This window comes from Lineus longissimus, chromosome 5 (assembly GCF_910592395.1).
Source record: "Lineus longissimus chromosome 5, tnLinLong1.2, whole genome shotgun sequence".
Classification (NCBI taxonomy): domain Eukaryota; kingdom Metazoa; phylum Nemertea; class Pilidiophora; order Heteronemertea; family Lineidae; genus Lineus; species Lineus longissimus.
The window spans coordinates 75264-92293 of record NC_088312.1 but is presented as its reverse complement, the minus strand read 5'-3'; the positions used below and the strand labels follow the sequence as shown (position 1 = coordinate 92293).

At 43.7% G+C, this 17030-nt stretch overlaps 1 protein-coding gene across 6 annotated transcripts in view; it reads right to left on the bottom strand.

Annotated features, from left to right (window-relative positions):
* The window catches only part of LOC135487601 (EF-hand calcium-binding domain-containing protein 4B-like), a 29460-nt gene extending 18693 nt beyond the window's left edge, over positions 1-10767 (bottom strand). For 4 of the 6 annotated variants that reach the window (XM_064771544.1, XM_064771549.1, XM_064771550.1 and 1 more), the window contains exons 1-3: positions 8884-10766; positions 7283-7544; positions 3967-4141 (exon numbers count right to left, since the gene is read on the bottom strand). In XM_064771544.1, coding sequence (XP_064627614.1) covers positions 3967-4141; positions 7283-7535 — 428 coding nt within the window. In that variant the 5' untranslated portion in view covers positions 7536-7544; positions 8884-10766. Of the gene's footprint in view, positions 1-3966; positions 4142-7282; positions 7545-8883 lie in introns of all 6 variants that reach the window. The other 2 variants (XM_064771546.1, XM_064771548.1) reach the window with 2 other exon arrangements.
* Positions 10768-17030: the final 6263 nt, after the last annotated feature.

Genomic DNA, 17030 nt, shown 5'->3' with positions numbered 1-17030 from the left:
AGAGCTGGAGAGGGGATACAGATGAAGAGGCTGTGGGTGATTGAGCTGAAGAGCTGGAGAGGGAATACAGATGAAGAGGCTGGGGGTGATTGAGCTGAAGAGCTGGAGAGGGGATACAGATGAAGAGGCTGGGGGTGATTGAGCTGAAGAGCTGGAGAGGGGATACAGATGAAGAGGCTGTGGGTGATTGAGCTGAAGAGCTGGAGAGGGGATACAGATGAAGAGGCTGGGGGTGATTGAGCTGAAGAGCTGGAGACGGGATACAGATGAAGAGGCTGGGGGTGATTGAGCTGAAGAGCTGGAGAGGGGATACAGATGAAGAGGCTGGGGGTGATTGAGCTGAAGAGCTGGAGAGGGGATACAGATGAAGAGGCTGGGGGTGATTGAGCTGAAGAGCTGGAGAGGGGATACAGATGAAGAGGCTGGGGGTGAGTGAGCTTTAGAGCTGGAGAGGGAATACAGATGAAGAGGCTGTGGGTGATTGAGCTGAAGAGCTGGAGAGGGGATACAGATGAAGAGGCTGGGGGTGATTGAGCTGAAGAGCTGGAGAGGGGATACAGATGAAGAGGCTGGGGGTGAGTGAGCTGAAGAGCTGGAGAGGGGATACAGATGAAGAGGCTGTGGGTGAGTGAGCTGAAGAGCTGGAGAGGGGATACAGATGAAGAGGCTGGGGGTGAGTGAGCTGAAGAGCTGGAGAGGGGATACAGATGAAGAGGCTGGGGGTGATTGAGCTGAAGAGCTGGAGAGGGAATACAGATGAAGAGGCTGGGGGTGAGTGAGCTGAAGAGCTGGAGAGGGGATACAGATGAAGAGGCTGGGGGTGATTGAGCTGAAGAGCTGGAGACGGGATACAGATGAAGAGGCTGGGGGTGATTGAGCTGAAGAGCTGGAGAGGGGATACAGATGAAGAGGCTGGGGGTGAGTGAGCTGAAGAGCTGGAGAGGGGATACAGATGAAGAGGCTGGGGGTGAGTGAGCTGAAGAGCTGGAGAGGGGATACAGATGAAGAGGCTGGGGGTGATTGAGCTGAAGAGCTGGAGAGGGAATACAGATGAAGAGGCTGGGGGTGAGTGAGCTGAAGAGCTGGAGAGGGGATACAGATGAAGAGGCTGGGGGTGAGTGAGCTGAAGAGCTGGAGAGGGGATACAGATGAAGAGGCTGGGGGTGAGTGAGCTGAAGAGCTGGAGAGGGGATACAGATGAAGAGGCTGGGGGTGATTGAGCTGAAGAGCTGGAGAGGGGATACAGATGAAGAGGCTGGGGGTGATTGAGCTGAAGAGCTGGAGAGGGAATACAGATGAAGAGGCTGGGGGTGAGTGAGCTGAAGAGCTGGAGAGGGGATACAGATGAAGAGGCTGGGGGTGAGTGAGCTGAAGAGCTGGAGAGGGGATACAGATGAAGAGGCTGGGGGTGAGTGAGCTGAAGAGCTGGAGAGGGGATACAGATGAAGAGGCTGGGGGTGATTGAGCTGAAGAGCTGGAGAGGGGATACAGATGAAGAGGCTGGGGGTGATTGAGCTGAAGAGCTGGAGAGGGGATACAGATGAAGAGGCTGGGGGTGAGTGAGCTGAAGAGCTGGAGAGGGAATACAGATGAAGAGGCTGGGGGTGAGTGAGCTGAAGAGCTGGAGAGGGGATACAGATGAAGAGGCTGGGGGTGAGTGAGCTTTAGAGCTGGAGAGGGGATACAGATGAAGAGGCTGGGGGTGAGTGAGCTGAAGAGCTGGAGAGGGGATACAGATGAAGAGGCTGGGGGTGATTGAGCTGAAGAGCTGTAGAGGGGATACAGATGAAGAGGCTGGGGGTGAGTGAGCTGAAGAGCTGGAGAGGGGATACAGATGAAGAGGCTGTGGGTGATTGAGCTGAAGAGCTGGAGAGGGGATACAGATGAAGAGGCTGTGGGTGATTGAGCTGAAGAGCTGGAGAGGGGATACAGATGAAGAGGCTGTGGGTGATTGAGCTGAAGCGCTGGAGACGGGATACAGATGAAGAGGCTGGGGGTGATTGAGCTGAAGAGCTGGAGAGGGGATACAGATGAAGAGGCTGGGGGTGATTGAGCTGAAGAGCTGGAGAGGGGATACAGATGAAGAGGCTGGGGGTGATTGAGCTGAAGAGCTGGAGAGGGGATACAGATGAAGAGGCTGTGGGTGATTGAGCTGAAGAGCTGGAGAGGGGATACAGATGAAGAGGCTGGGGGTGATTGAGCTGAAGAGCTGGAGAGGGGATACAGATGAAGAGGCTGGGGGTGATTGAGCTGAAGAGCTGGAGAGGGGATACAGATGAAGAGGCTGGGGGTGATTGAGCTGAAGAGCTGGAGAGGGTATACAGATGAAGAGGCTGGGGGTGAGTGAGCTGAAGAGCTGGAGAGGGGATACAAATACTATCAATATTTTATAAGCTGTAAGTCAGCTTCCACTGTAACCGGTCCAAAAAGATAAAACAAAAAAATGGGAAATAACATCATCATTTTTAGACATCTGATCAACGTGGTGTGTACAACAAACAGTTAGACCACAGTCATGTAAACTGGACATGTCTTTGCCCAAGTTACTCAATCAGTACAAGAGACAAACACCAGTGTTACCTCCTTAACATCATTAACAAGATATGGGAAACAGGTCCTCAGATCACTACTCCAAGCAGATTTTGACGTCAGCTCCTTTAAATCAAATGAGATGATCAAATGTCTCCAAAAAAAATAAAAAAATATTAAAAACATGCCAAGTATATTGTAAATGTTCTACCACATTCTGAGTCATTTAAATGAGAAAGAGTCAAGTGTTGATATAAAGAAGAGCATGTAATGTAATCAGACTATGGTTAGAGATTATTTACCTCCACCAAGAATTTGTTACCCTCAGGTGGTCGAGTGTGACCAGCCAGCTAGTCCCAAGCTGATCGTCCATAGATATCAATGTTTCTCACAACCCAGACAATGTTAGAATGGGGGCCGGGGTAAATGGCTCATCAGGATTGATCTTCTTGACAACACTAACAAAGGCGTAGAAGGGACAACCATTCTCTGGCATTCAGGAAGAAATGATGGTGTTTCTTTAGTTAAGAGGAAGAAGGGACAGCCACTCTTTGGTTTGGAGGAAGAAATGACACTGTTTCTTTTTTAAGAGGAAGACTGAAAGGAAGGGGCAAACGCCATATTTGCTTCCTTTTCTAGGGTTGTGAGACACACTGATATTTGTAGAAGATCCTTTATTGTGTCATTGGAGTGAAAATCTAAACCAGCTTGCGAGAGTTACCATAGTAAAGTTGCCTGCTAATATGCTCCCCCCCCCTAAAAGGACAATCACAGATGAGTGGCCTGAGGCAGTTGGGTTTGTTATGAAGATTGACCTGAGTTTAATGCACCAACGAGATGCTTGGCCAAGAGCTTGAATCAAGAGAATGTCGCATTAAACCCCTAAATGACCACCTTCTCTCATGTCAATTGTAAAATGGTTCTGCAGCTGTATGATTAAACACCAAGCCTACAGGTTAATATGCCAAAGCACGGCTCAAAGATATATGTACCTACCACCTGGGGCTAGAAACAAACAATCAAACAGAAATTAAAATTGTTTTGCTGAGCAAAAAGATGAAATTGACAAAATATGACTATGTCAACAAAGCTTGGAAATGAAGGTAAAGAAGTGCAGGGGTGACATCTTTACACTACCAAATACCATTGATATGACACCGAAGGACAAAATAAAGACAACTATTGATAGTCAGGGTTGGATGCAGCTCCTAGCTACATGTGTGACCATGAACAACTGTGCAGTTGGCTCTAATATTTTTACCAGAAGGCAAGTGCTAATGCTATTGCCCCTACTGCAGGAACAGGCTATAATGAAAATGCTGGTCATGCACTTGACAGTGTGCTGGCAACAAGGACATCACTGCATTGCCACCAACACCATCAATGTCTAATCTAATATAACACAATTAACTGCCAGAGCATCTAAAGTTTACTTACTCATCAAAGACGCCTGTTGCTCCAATATGATGCATCGATTCATTAAAATGTTCCTCCTCATCGGCCGAATCGATGCCGAGTTGGTCCGTCTCGTAAACATGGCTGCTGTTCATGTTACTTCCGCTGTCGACCGACACCTGGCTCTCGATTGGCTTCTGGATACCGATGAAGCTCCCTGAACATGGATTTTAATTGAGAGTTTTATTCAGAGAAATGTAAAAGTACGACAAAGTTTATTTTGGCTGACACGAGCAATCACATCATGACATGAATGACGCAGGATTTCATGAACTGCGACACCAGCATCAGAGGTGTGTATCCTTTGGAGCTTTTCCACTTGTAATAAAAGACATTCCATAGTGAGTTGGGTTGAAAACTGGAGTCCCAATTAAAATCCTCAATATGCCAAGGAAGGCATCGTAAGGCACTGACATTTCAGTTTCTCAGAATCAAAACAAAGCACAGCTCTCGATAAAAATGATAGAATGCAGAGCTAGTGTAAAGTTCATGAAGGGTGTGATAAATGAAAGTTTATTTTCAGTCAAATAGCAATAAAGCTAAATCAGAAATTAACAAAAATAAAACAAAGCAACGATAAGATAAGAATGTCACAAACAAGCAAAGTGGCTTATTAGAGGCTATAGTTTGGCAGATCTGTAAAAGTGATGATTACTAGACCAGCCTCAAGTAAATCTCACAGGTTTGGTCAATGATTGGTAGATTCAATGTGATGAACCATCAGGTCAATCATTCTCTTGATGAGACAACTGCTCTCAATCCTACTGCCCTCAGGTTTCCCACATCAATAGGGAAGCAGTGATCACTTGTTTCAGAGTAGAGCGGGGCTGAAGGCACTTCAAAACTCAACAGAAATGTTCATAACAGGTCATCAAAGTGACACTTTTCAATGCCCTACACGATAGGATTCATCATGTTCATAACGAAAGGGTTAACTTTTAATAACCAACATGGCAGTATGACAACACAGTAGCCTCTATCATTCCCATTGTCCAATCAATCAAACTATTTAATCAAGAACTCACATATCTCATATGCTCCAAAGGCCTGAAGCAGTAATTCCAGGCCTATGATGAATTGTACCAAACAGGACACACTCACTGATTGAGATCAATAATCTGTGGTCTATGGAACAATCACCCATCACAACAGCTGGTGCCGTATACAAACCAGAGACAAAACATAGTGTTTTAAAAGGAGAGGCAGAGCGGGCAGAGAGAACGATCAACCCAACCCATGACCATCCCAGAAAGACCGTTATGATTACAACCAACCTGGCCAACCTGGCCAATATCCATCCCAGTAACACCCAATAACAACTACCAACTGACCTACATCTATCCCGCTAAGACCCAACGTGACTTCAACTACCCCAACCTACATCTGTGATGGTAATACCCAACATGACTTCAACTAACCAAACCTACATCTGTCCCAATAAAACCCAACGTGACTTCAACTACCCCAACCTACATCTGTGATGGTAATACCCAACATGACTTCAACTAACCAAACCTACATCTGTCCCAATAAAACCCAACATGACTTCAACTATCCCAACCTACATCTGTTCCGCTAAGACCCAACGTGACTTCAACTACCCCAATCTATCTGTCCCAATAAGACCCAACGTGACTTCAACTACCCCAACCTACATCTGTGATGGTAATACCCAGCATGACTTCAACTGACCAAACCTACATCTTTCCCGCTAAGACCCAACGTGACTTCAACTACCCCAACCTACATCTGTGATGGTAATACCCAGCATGACTTCAACTGACCAAACCTACATCTTTCCCGCTAAGACCCAACGTGACTTCAATAACCCCAACCCACATCTGTGATGGTAATAATACCCAACATGACTTCAACTACCCCAACCTACATCTGTCCCGCTGAGACCCAACGTGACTTCAACTACCCCAACCTACATCTGTCCCGCTGAGACCCAACGTGACTTCAACTACCCCAACCTACATCTGTGATGGTAATACCCAACATGACTTCAATGAACCCAACCTACATCGATTCAATGACTACACCTCAGAAGAGCAATTCTTTATCAATTGACGGAAGAAAACCTGAGTAGACACGGCAATGTAAAACACAGCAGAGAATACAAAAGTTAAATGTCCAGGGTCTTCTGTGATCACCTGGGAGAGTTATTAAGACATGATGACAGAAAAACAATTCAAAGATTAGTTCACAACCAAGCCTGGGAGACAACTTTGTGAGAAAAAGGTGAACATCTTACTGCATGCACTGTTAAAAAGTGGCTTCTGGGAACACCCTTGGGAATCAGCATAACAACGTCTCGGATGGTCCCTTCGAGTCAAGGCCAAGCTACACTCTGAGCAAATCCTACCTCGCAACCATGTCAACTGGACCGTTGTGTAGACATCTTATAGCTTCCTCACTATAGCAAGGGTTTAGAGGGCACATTCAGTCCGAGGATGGATTCCCTCGGAGAGGTGGTTGGCCTTGAATCAGAGAGGTGGCCCACCCTTGAAGAGGTTCCAGCTGATTCAACAGGGTGAGTAATGGAAAACGCAATGAATCTTTGGAAAAGTTATTGGTTGAGTTATTCCAAATTTTGAGTTGGCTGGTGATTGACTATCGAAGTCTCCTGGGCAAGTTGGTGACTGACTGTCTTGGTGGAATAGCAGCAAGTTTTAACCTGTATCAGTGTAGGTCTGTTCAGTACAAGACCCATTATGGATAGGAGGTTCGTCTGTTTTATCTTCTTGAACACCTGGATTGAAACAATCATGGAATATCAAACACTTCAGAATAGGTGGCCATTCTTCTCCGCTGTGAGGCTATCTTTTTGTACTTGCCGAACCTGTTCACTGAAGTTGAGGGAGCTCTACCTAACTCATATGTTGTCAGCTCTGAAGAACAACACTGAGGTGAAGGGACAAGTGAGGCTTCTACCATTCATGTGTCATATCAACTACGCAATTCCTTTTTTCAAAGCATTGCTTTATGCACACCAAAGCAGCCATGAAAGCTGTCCAGAACCACCAGCTGCACTTATTATAATCACTTCAGATTTACAGCAAGTTCAAACAAAGCCTATTGATTAGTGCACCTCGGTAAATAGAGTCAACGGACTCGGCAAGTCGCAGGCCATCAGTTTGTTAGGGCGTTGTCATAATGGGCTATCATCTTCTATGTTTCAGTTAGATTAATCTGTTTGTTATGCTAATAGGGCTAGACACTACAATTTACTTGTAGCTTATAAATTAGGTTGCAATTAGTTCGTTTTATGATGATACAAGTAGTGTCCACTCACCAAATCCTCCAGTGAACTCTTCTAACGTCAAGAAACCATTGCCGTCATCATCAAGAGAATCAAAGACTGATTCTAATTGGTCTGGATTCAGTGGTAACTCACTCTGAAGTCGCTGCATGTCCCGCTTGGTGATGAAGCCCTTGTTTTCTTGGTCACAAATGGCAAAAAGTTCATGCGCCTTTGCCACCATTAGTTCCTCAATATCCATTGAGGTGGCGTTGCCGTCAAACTGTTGATCTGTATAGGTAGCCATGTTGTTTTACTGAAATTGAAAAGGGTACCTTAAAATGTTGTTGTTGAGGACATGTGATGGCAGCAGAGTTAGTAAATCCACCTCTAATCCTCATGTTTTAACAATTATATAAACTCAGCAATGTCAGCCAAACTTTGTCCAGTGAACAAGGGCAATCAAACTATCTTATATAAAACTAGCGCTCCTCAGAAAAATGCACACTTTTAGAATAGAATGCAGGCCAAGCTGGCCCTATGCTCTCTGTCCAAGAGCTATATTTACTATACTTTCAAGTTGACAAGTATTTCATGCATTCACAACAATTTCCTTTCATTATTGTACAGTGCAAATGTTAATCCAGCCTTTCAGGCCTCAGCCCCAACTAAACAAAAAGGAGTCCAATAAAAGATCAAAGATAAAACAATGCCTCTTGCACTTTTGTTAAGACAAGCTGGCTTTTCTGTGGACAGCTAGACTGGCCCCACGGCTGACTGACCATAATGTGTTGACAAAGCACTGAGCATGACCAGACAGGGCCAGAGTTATGTTTTCAAAGGCAGGCAAACCAAGGACAGGATGTGCCACATGTGAAAGTTAGGTTGGACTTCCAGGCACTTCAGGCAGGGAGGGTTTGACAGGGACACCTCTGGATAGTCCAGCCTTTCACCCACAAACCAAGTTGTGGTAGGCCTCAGCCTTTCCCGGTGAGAGTGGCAATTGGAAAAACACTGAAGGTTAAGTGAAGAGTACATGTACAGGTCTACATGCCGTATAGCAAACGACAGGAATTGACAAGGACTTCTTGAAGTTTTCTTTGAACTAAAGGCAACAGTTAACTCACATTGTTGGTGCCCATTCCATCCTCACAGAATCATTGCTACACAATGCCCACACTATATCCCAATGTCATGATGATCCCCGATCGTTTCTGCACCGACTTCCAGTCTCAAAAATTAATAATCATCATATCTCTCGACAATCTAGTTGTTCAGCTATCAATCATGCAATAAAGCTGACACTTGGCATTTAGTCGACTGCTCCCCACACCTTTCTGCTCTTTCTAGATATTATAAAAGTGCCACATGACCTCCCCCACCCTAAAAAACCCAACTTACCCAAAAACCACATTCCCAACTTATGTAACTTCAGATAATGACATGCATGATGTAAAGTACGAATGACTCTATCACCATATGGTGATACACAGGTCAGATTTTCAAATGAATTTTCTGTTGCTGTTTTCCAAAAGTCTCATTTTGAACTTGTCTTCAGATTTAGTCGTTTGCAATTTTGTACCAATTTTCTTGACAATCAACCAAAACAATGAAATCTAACTAAATGATTGCAGACTGTAAATCGCCTTACTTACCAAACTTTTATGATTCTATGATAATCCAATTTAGAATATTGTTTGTAATTTCCTTGAAACGCTGTGGTTTTTAATCAGGGTGACATGGTTACATCGATAGGTACTTCTAACTATGTTTCCGCGGCTTCTCGTCTGTCTAATCCATGGCAGTTTTGTGACTGAACCAACGGAAGAGAGAACTGGGATTCACTGTCAACATGCAATTTAAAGATGCCTGGACCTGTAGCTTGAATCAGCAAGAAACACTTAACAAGTTGTACAAGAATCCAAGCTACCCACACCATGCACAAACAAGATTGGGAAAGAGCTTAATTTGGACAACGGCAAAATGATAAAGTTGCTTGGCTGTATCATCCCTCACTGACCCTCTGCTACACTGAATAAATCCTATTTGTGCAGATACCCTTTAATTTGATGTAATTGCGACTGTCCACAGCTGGTCGTATACTGCCTAGGCCTATTCAATTGATATTGATTTCATGTCCGTGATATTAGTATGAGAGCGGACGCACATGGTCATGTGACTGGATCAATACTGGAGTACCAGCAGCCAATGGGCCTAAACTATACAAGTGGACAGGATGAAGAGCAAAGGTTTTTCACAGTAATTCAGAAAATAACTATTAGGTCTTCATCATAAAACACACTAACTTTCAGCAGAATATATGAATATGATATGAAAATCAAAATGAGAGCACTCAGCTGGTTTTTTTTGTTGGAAGTAGAATTTTTTTGACTTGTTCAATGAAGTGAAGGCCTATTTAATTTTTCTATTCCTGACAGGTGCCACCATCTACTGGCCTTATCTGTCCCCTGTAGAAATACACTTTCCATGAGAACATTACCAGTTAGCAGTCACTCTTGAGCCTCGCGGCAATAGAGGTTTCGACCCTATTACCCCAATCATGAATCATTAACCTATAATACTGATCAATATGAAAATGATTATTCCTTGGTCATCAGCAAGAATGCGATTCACAATAAAAGTTCAGCCAAATGTTGTCTCCCCTTGACCTGAGATGGGTGTGTGAGCTGTTGTCGACCAGCTCATCATTCAAGCCTTGTTTCACACAACCACAGATCCATACAGCCTACCTAGAATGAGTAATAAACCCACGTCTATCATGCCTATTGACTTTTTAAAGGCCTGATTATTTCATATGCAAATAATCAATGACGGATGCGTTAATGCAGAATGTCAGGTTGCTAAGGAGTTGCTAAGCACTGATTCTGCAGCAGATGGCAGGGTTAAGTCTTAAACAACAATGATTTCGGAGTAGAGCTCTGATGACGGTCAAGACAAGTGCATGGTGACGTGACGATGGTTCCCAATCAAGTGCATGGATCTATAGTATCAAGGCCATTTGCCATATCAGGCACTGTACATTAGATTATGTTTACCTGGCATGCCTGGAGACAAGAATTTATTTATCAAGAAGGGTAGTATAGTAACTAGTATGGCCAAAACTGGGGGGATTGATCCGATGAGCCTGCTGCCAGCAGATCGGTCTATCTAAGTCAACACACAGAAAATGCCTGTCTATATGGTGTTCTATTACATAGGGCCTAGACTCTGGGGAAAAATTCTTCGTGTCATCCTCTAATTAGGCCTAGTATAAAGACATAGGACCTAACAAAAAACATAAAAAAAACATCAATTAGGCTACTTAGGCCTTACTAAACAAGAAACCTTTTCACAGTGACAGTGCATTTCTGTGACACACTGTGCAAGTCTGTAGTTCGAGGTCATTTTAAACGTTAAAAGGCTTCAGAAAGTATCTTATAGCCGAATGAGAGTGACTCAGAAACTCCAAAGCAGTCACAAAAAGGTCTCTCCCATTCAGAGGAACCGAGCAAGCAGCAAAGAAAACTTTCTGAAAGTGGAAAAGGGGTGAACTCCAATCGAATTGCTGTTGTTTCGCCCCCAGTCGTTTCGCTCCAAGTCGAAGTCGTTTCGCTCCAAATCGAAGTCGTTTAGCTCCTTGGGACGTTCTGTGGGGATTGAGAAAGTGCTCCGGAAAGGGACACCCTGAGATCAGCTACACTCCTCCCTCGTATACAAAACATCGAGAGGCGGAGTATACTTAAAACCACTGATGACGTCAGGATGGAGAAGGGATGGTGTATCAGGGAACACGCTCTGGGCGGTGGTTTATTTTAGGCCATGGGAATGAATAATCCGGTTTACCGTCCGAGTGATTTAGAAAGATAATGAGGCTTTTTTTCATTTTTCATTATTCATTATTAATTTTTTCTGAGAAAATACAGGTACCAGTAATTGCTTCAGCGCCTCAGAGGCTGCTTGTGGGAGCAGTTTGCACAGGACGTTGAATTCGCTAAACTCATTATTGAATTTATAGACGGCGCTTTAGTATCGCCCATTGCATGCGGTCTGCTCATCATGACACCCAGGCGAGTGATTGCAAAATCAGTCTATATGTAATACTGAATTAAATCAGTCTTCATGTCCACAGATTCACTGTTCCAATCCTTGTGACATTGTTGATGAAAAGGAAGAAATCAAATATATTGAAATGTTTATATTAAACTCATCTGACCAGGTCTACAACATGCATGTACACAGTTCGGGATCCCAAGGCTAACTGAATTTGGAGGGAAACTCAGTAGACCAGGAAAACTATACAAACAATAATAGCTGATAAAGCACATACAATGAAATGACATAAGGCTCAGGGACCGTGAAGGCCCAAAATAACCTGAGCTAAACCATTGGTCATAGCAGACTTAAAAGGGGGAATAAACTCTTCAAACTGTTCAAATTGAACCTGTTACACATTCCCCTGTCAAGAGAAAATGGCTCCTGACATTTACCAAAGATAAAAAGAAATGTACACCATATATACAAAACATGTAACCCAAAATACCAGGTGAAACTCAAAACATTCCGAGTTGAGAAAGATGCGAAACCAAAACCTTCAAACAATAAGAAGGGAAGAATGGAACCATCAAAGAGCAGAATTCAGAATCATTAAAGACAAAGACTGAAAAGTGAAAATTTCAATCCAGCATCCTGAAAACTGAAAAACACCATAAGGTAAAGAGCTACAAGAAATGGAATTATTATTGTATTTACAAATTAGCAGTTAACTTCTAGAGTTCACACTGAAAAATAATTGTATCGCACGAATCAGAACGAGATTAAGGCGAATAGACAAGATACTGAAATACATGTATATAAGTTTAGAATCATTATCAGAATACGGTACTGTGAAGAACTATTGTAGTATTGTTTGATTTACTGAAGATCATTGCAAGAAGATATAATAGAAGAGAAGGGGTAATGACCTCCTCAATCTTACCATTACACCACAAAACAACAATCAATAAGATGATACAAGATTGGGAAAAAAGGAAAATTGCAGGGAATTGACTTACAAAACATCTGGAAGGTATTAATTAGTAACTGTTTGACCAAAAACCCTTAGTCCAAAAGGGATTTACATTGATAAACTGTCAAACAAAACCTTGAATAACTGATATGAGTAGAGATGCAACAGAATAAGTACTGATGAATCATCTATGGAATCTATACAGACTCTAATCATACAGTACAAAATATCAATACCAAGAATTACTTGATATAAATCTCCACGAAATTTTGAAACAAAAGAAGAAAACACACACTCAAGTAGAAAACAATCTCTTGATTGACATGGCCTGCCAAAACCAGCCAACATTCAATCAAAATGTTATATATATTTCAAACCAGAAAATAATCACGAGTCTACAGCAAAATTGAAAACCAACTATCATTCAATCCTTCATTAAAGACAGAACTTTGTCAAGAATAGCGGGATTTTGCGCAAACTCAGGCTTGCTTGCAAGCGACATAAAATAATCAACCTTGGATCGCCAAGGCTCAGGCGGCGCGCGCGGCTGTTGCTGATACATCTGATAAGGCTTGAAACGGTTAGGCGGTTTATGGTCCCTCTTAGATCTCCTCGGGGCTGCAACAGGGCTGTCCTCCGGAGCACTCTCTTCCTCGTCATCCTGGGCTGTGTGGAATTCAGCAGAGGATTCACCAGGGGGAACATCTACAGGGACCGTCTCATCCACTGGACCAACGGTTGAAAATTCCACTGGAGGCGGAACAGTACCACCATCAACAAATTCCACTGGAGGCGGAACAGTACCATCATCGATCGAAGTCACGTCAAGCGCAATTCCTGACGGCGTATCGACATCTATCATTGGAGGAGGAACGGTCACATCTGTAGTAGGATAACTGGCATCTACGGCAGGCTGGGACGCGCTGACATCAACCGAAGACTGGGACGCAGGCTCAACAGCAGCATGCTCGGACGCACTAACATCAACCGAAGACTGGGACGCAGGCTCAACAACAGCGGGCTGGACCGGAACGACATCTGTAATGGATAATGGTGGGGTAGAATCGGTAGACAAAGTAGACGGAACAATATCAGAAGGAGGTGCAGCATCAGATCTGACAGATGTAAAAGATGGAAGTTTGTCACCATGTGGAACATCGGCGGTTGAAGCGGATGCAAAAGAAGAAGGAACTTCATCAACACGTGGCAAAATCATCACATCGACATCCTCGTCATCACTCATCGCAGGCTGTACAACAACTTCCTTCTCAGGGCGAGTATGACTGGACCGGGCCGGAGTCTTCACAACTTCCTCATCTCTAATCTCTCCAACTGGCATCAACAAATTACGGTGTAAAACACGCGGATTACCTCCTTTCGAGGAGCGAACCGAAAATACCGGAATATTGGGGTTTGGTTGACCCACAACAGTATAAACATCGGTCGACCACTTGTCAGCCAACAACATATCACGCCATCATATGATACAATCGACGAAATATCAATCAGTGACTATTGTATTTGATGGATGATTGTTTATTTCTTTTATTGTGAACTCGGGAAAGGTAGAAATATACCCGGGAATAAGAAATTTGGTACACACCAGGTGCGGCCATTTTGTTTTCCATATATGGCAAGCGCGTCATAATTTATTCATTTATTGATACGAATGAATTGACGTTTTTGGTTTTGGAAATCCCCATTGAGTTCGCGTGCCGGTCACCGCACTGGATGACCTACCTTTTGTTTTAGCGCGCGATAATTAGTTCGCTTAGCTCTCGCAAGGATCCCAATTTTTTTCTCGAAAAACGTACATTCTACATGCAATGACGATGCTGCATCATGCATGTTCGGTCATCTTCGAGTTTTCTCGGTAAATCTTCACTTTGGCGCTGGGCATGAGCCGACATCGATGTTTCACGGTAGAAAATTGGTAGTATTAATGCTAACCACCCCCAAACTCTTCGAAACTCATCAGAATTGTAGTAATACGCTATGTTTACGATGTTGTATGTCTTTCATGCTTTACTGAGCCATTTTTTTCCAAATAATGATTTTTTTGGGAAAATAATGAAATATTTTGGCGGCCCCGGTTAAAACGGCATGCGGGCAGTGGACGGTAAACCGGATTATTCATTCCCATGGCCTTAAGTTGTATACATGGCTGTAGAGCAAAATAGTCAAAATTAGGAAAGATATGCACATGTCACTGTGCAGCAAGTATTAGGTCAGCAGGCGTTCGTCTATTACGCGATCACGACTACTTCAAATACGCTGAGCAGAGAAACGAAAGTTTAATACCTAACTAATTTCTGAAAGATCAATATTTTGGTTTTGCTAATGTGCCTTCACTAATATGTTCTTACGTTCCCATCTCAAGAAATATCAACCTGACAGTGATCTTGATTTTATCGATAGATACCTCTTACACTAATCAATATTCTAATGTAAGGGTGTTTTTAATATATTTGTCATAACAATTTTACAATACCCAAAATACCGGTCATACCAGCAGACCACAGGCCTAGTCTACATATCAGGCCCCTACTATAAATCAGATACTTGGTCGTGGTCAATTGGATAATGCACTCGGAAGAGATTGTCCCCATGTTTATTAGAAATGTCTTCAGGACCGACTGACTGATGAGACTGTCCATATGATTATTGGAGATGTCTCTTGGACAAAATTCTCTTCGAGTAATTTCTCATTGAGGAGCCAGCACAGTTAAATACTCCGTTGGCATGTGTGATGTTATCATCAGTATCTTTGTCACAATTCTGTAACCACTTTCATCTCGGTTGTGTTGGCATTTGTTTCAGGTCTCGCACATTCCCAGCAACCCAATGTTCTGTTGATTGTTGTGGATGATTTGAGACCAGCTATTGGCTGCTACGGCTAAAATCAAACGAGGACTGACAACGAATTTGAGGGCTTATTTCCAAAATTACACTGTAGACAAATTGATCAAGTAGCCAAGCCGAATTAGTCCTGGCTGCTACACCGTGTTGACAAAATGATGAGAGAGATGAGACAGTCACAGGCAGGCCAAATCAGTCTTGGCTGCTCTGCCAAGTTGTCTACATGGTGAGAGAGATGAGGAAGTCACAGCCAGGCCACATCGGTCTTCGATGCATTGCCTATTTGTTAATATGGTTAGAGAGATGCGACAGTCACAGACAGGCCGAATTAGTCCTGGCTGCTACACCGTTTTGACAACATGATGAGAGAGATGAGACAGTAACAGCCAGGCCAAATCAGTCTTGGCTGCTCTGTCAAGTTGTCTACATGGTGAGATAGATGAGGCAGTCACAGCCAGGCCGAATCAGACCTGGCTGCTCCACCGTGTTGACAACATGATGAGAGAGATGAGACGGTCACAGTACGCCACACCAGTCTTCGTCGCACTGCCTAGTTGTTAATATGGTGAGAGAGATGAGACAGTCACAGCCAGGCCAAATCAGTCCTGGCTGCTCTGCCAAGTTGTCAACATGGCGCGAGAGATCACGCAGTCACAGAGTGAGATGAGGAAGTCACAGTCAGGCCGAATCAGTCCTGGCTGCCCCACTATGATGACAGCATGATGAGAGAGATGAAACGGTCATAGCCAGGCCGAATTAGTCCTGGCTGCTCCACCGTGTTGACAACATGATGAGAGAGATGAGATAGTCACAGCCACAGTACTTCGATCGTTTCTCCTCCGCACGCGCTGGTACTTTCCTGGCTTATCCCATTGTTTAGCCCCATAATCCTGCTAACTATAGGCTTCAGGGGTTTAGGAGCGCATTCACCTAGCTTATAGCGAGCAATTAGTACACTAAGATTTCAGTGATTTACGTAATAGTTGCAAGTAATTGGCATTTTAGAGACATATTTCTTGCTAAAAATGCGTTGTAAACATAATGCTTAAAATTGATTCATGGAAAGGGCGATATGGCAGTATTAAGCAAACAGTAGGCTAATGGAAAAAAGTGTAATTCCATCAACTGAATATTGCTTTTAGACACTATAACATGTATTGGCCTACTTTCCGTAAACCACGAGATCAATGCATGTGAAAAAAAACACTACAAGTGAGTCACGGAGTTATATATGTTTGTAAGGTGAAGAAAAGCTCGGTCACTGAGGTCTGGAGGTCCGGAGTCCGTGAGCGCTGCAGGGACAGTCTATAGTGGCGCGGCCCACGGATAGATCGAGAGGGCGGCGTTGGGGTTCCGCCGACGGTGCTCGCATGCATTAGTCATGTTAGTCGTATCTCCGAAACCTTTACAAAACTCAAAATCTGGTGGCATCGATCCAATGACGGTAAAGGAATTGGTAGAGATGAAAGTCATCTCTTATACCCTCTTTGCTCTAATTTTTAGAGGTGATTGAAGGCAGTCAAAGTCAAATCAGCGATGCACTTCAATTTCAAATCCCAACCAAGAAGTCTCGTAGGTTGTAATTGAACTAGACATGTAGGCCCGGCCTGTCACCTGGCAATGCACCATGATTGGGAAGCATATAGTTATGATGCCCGCATTGATTTTAGTCAAGGCTCAGGTATCCCATCCCGGCCAATGGATATTGACCCGACATGTTTTGACATTGCCACATTCAGTATGCGGGCAATGCGGTGTGATATAACACCAAATAAAGGGAATAGAAGATGCAAAAGGCCCGGAATAGGGACCAATCAGGTTTGTCGTAGTGATGCAATCAATAAACCAGAGCGTACGGACCACATAATCCTGGATAGTCCACAGCTGCAAATCTATTGAGTAATATATTGGTAACCGTCGCATGGCCCGGCAATGTGG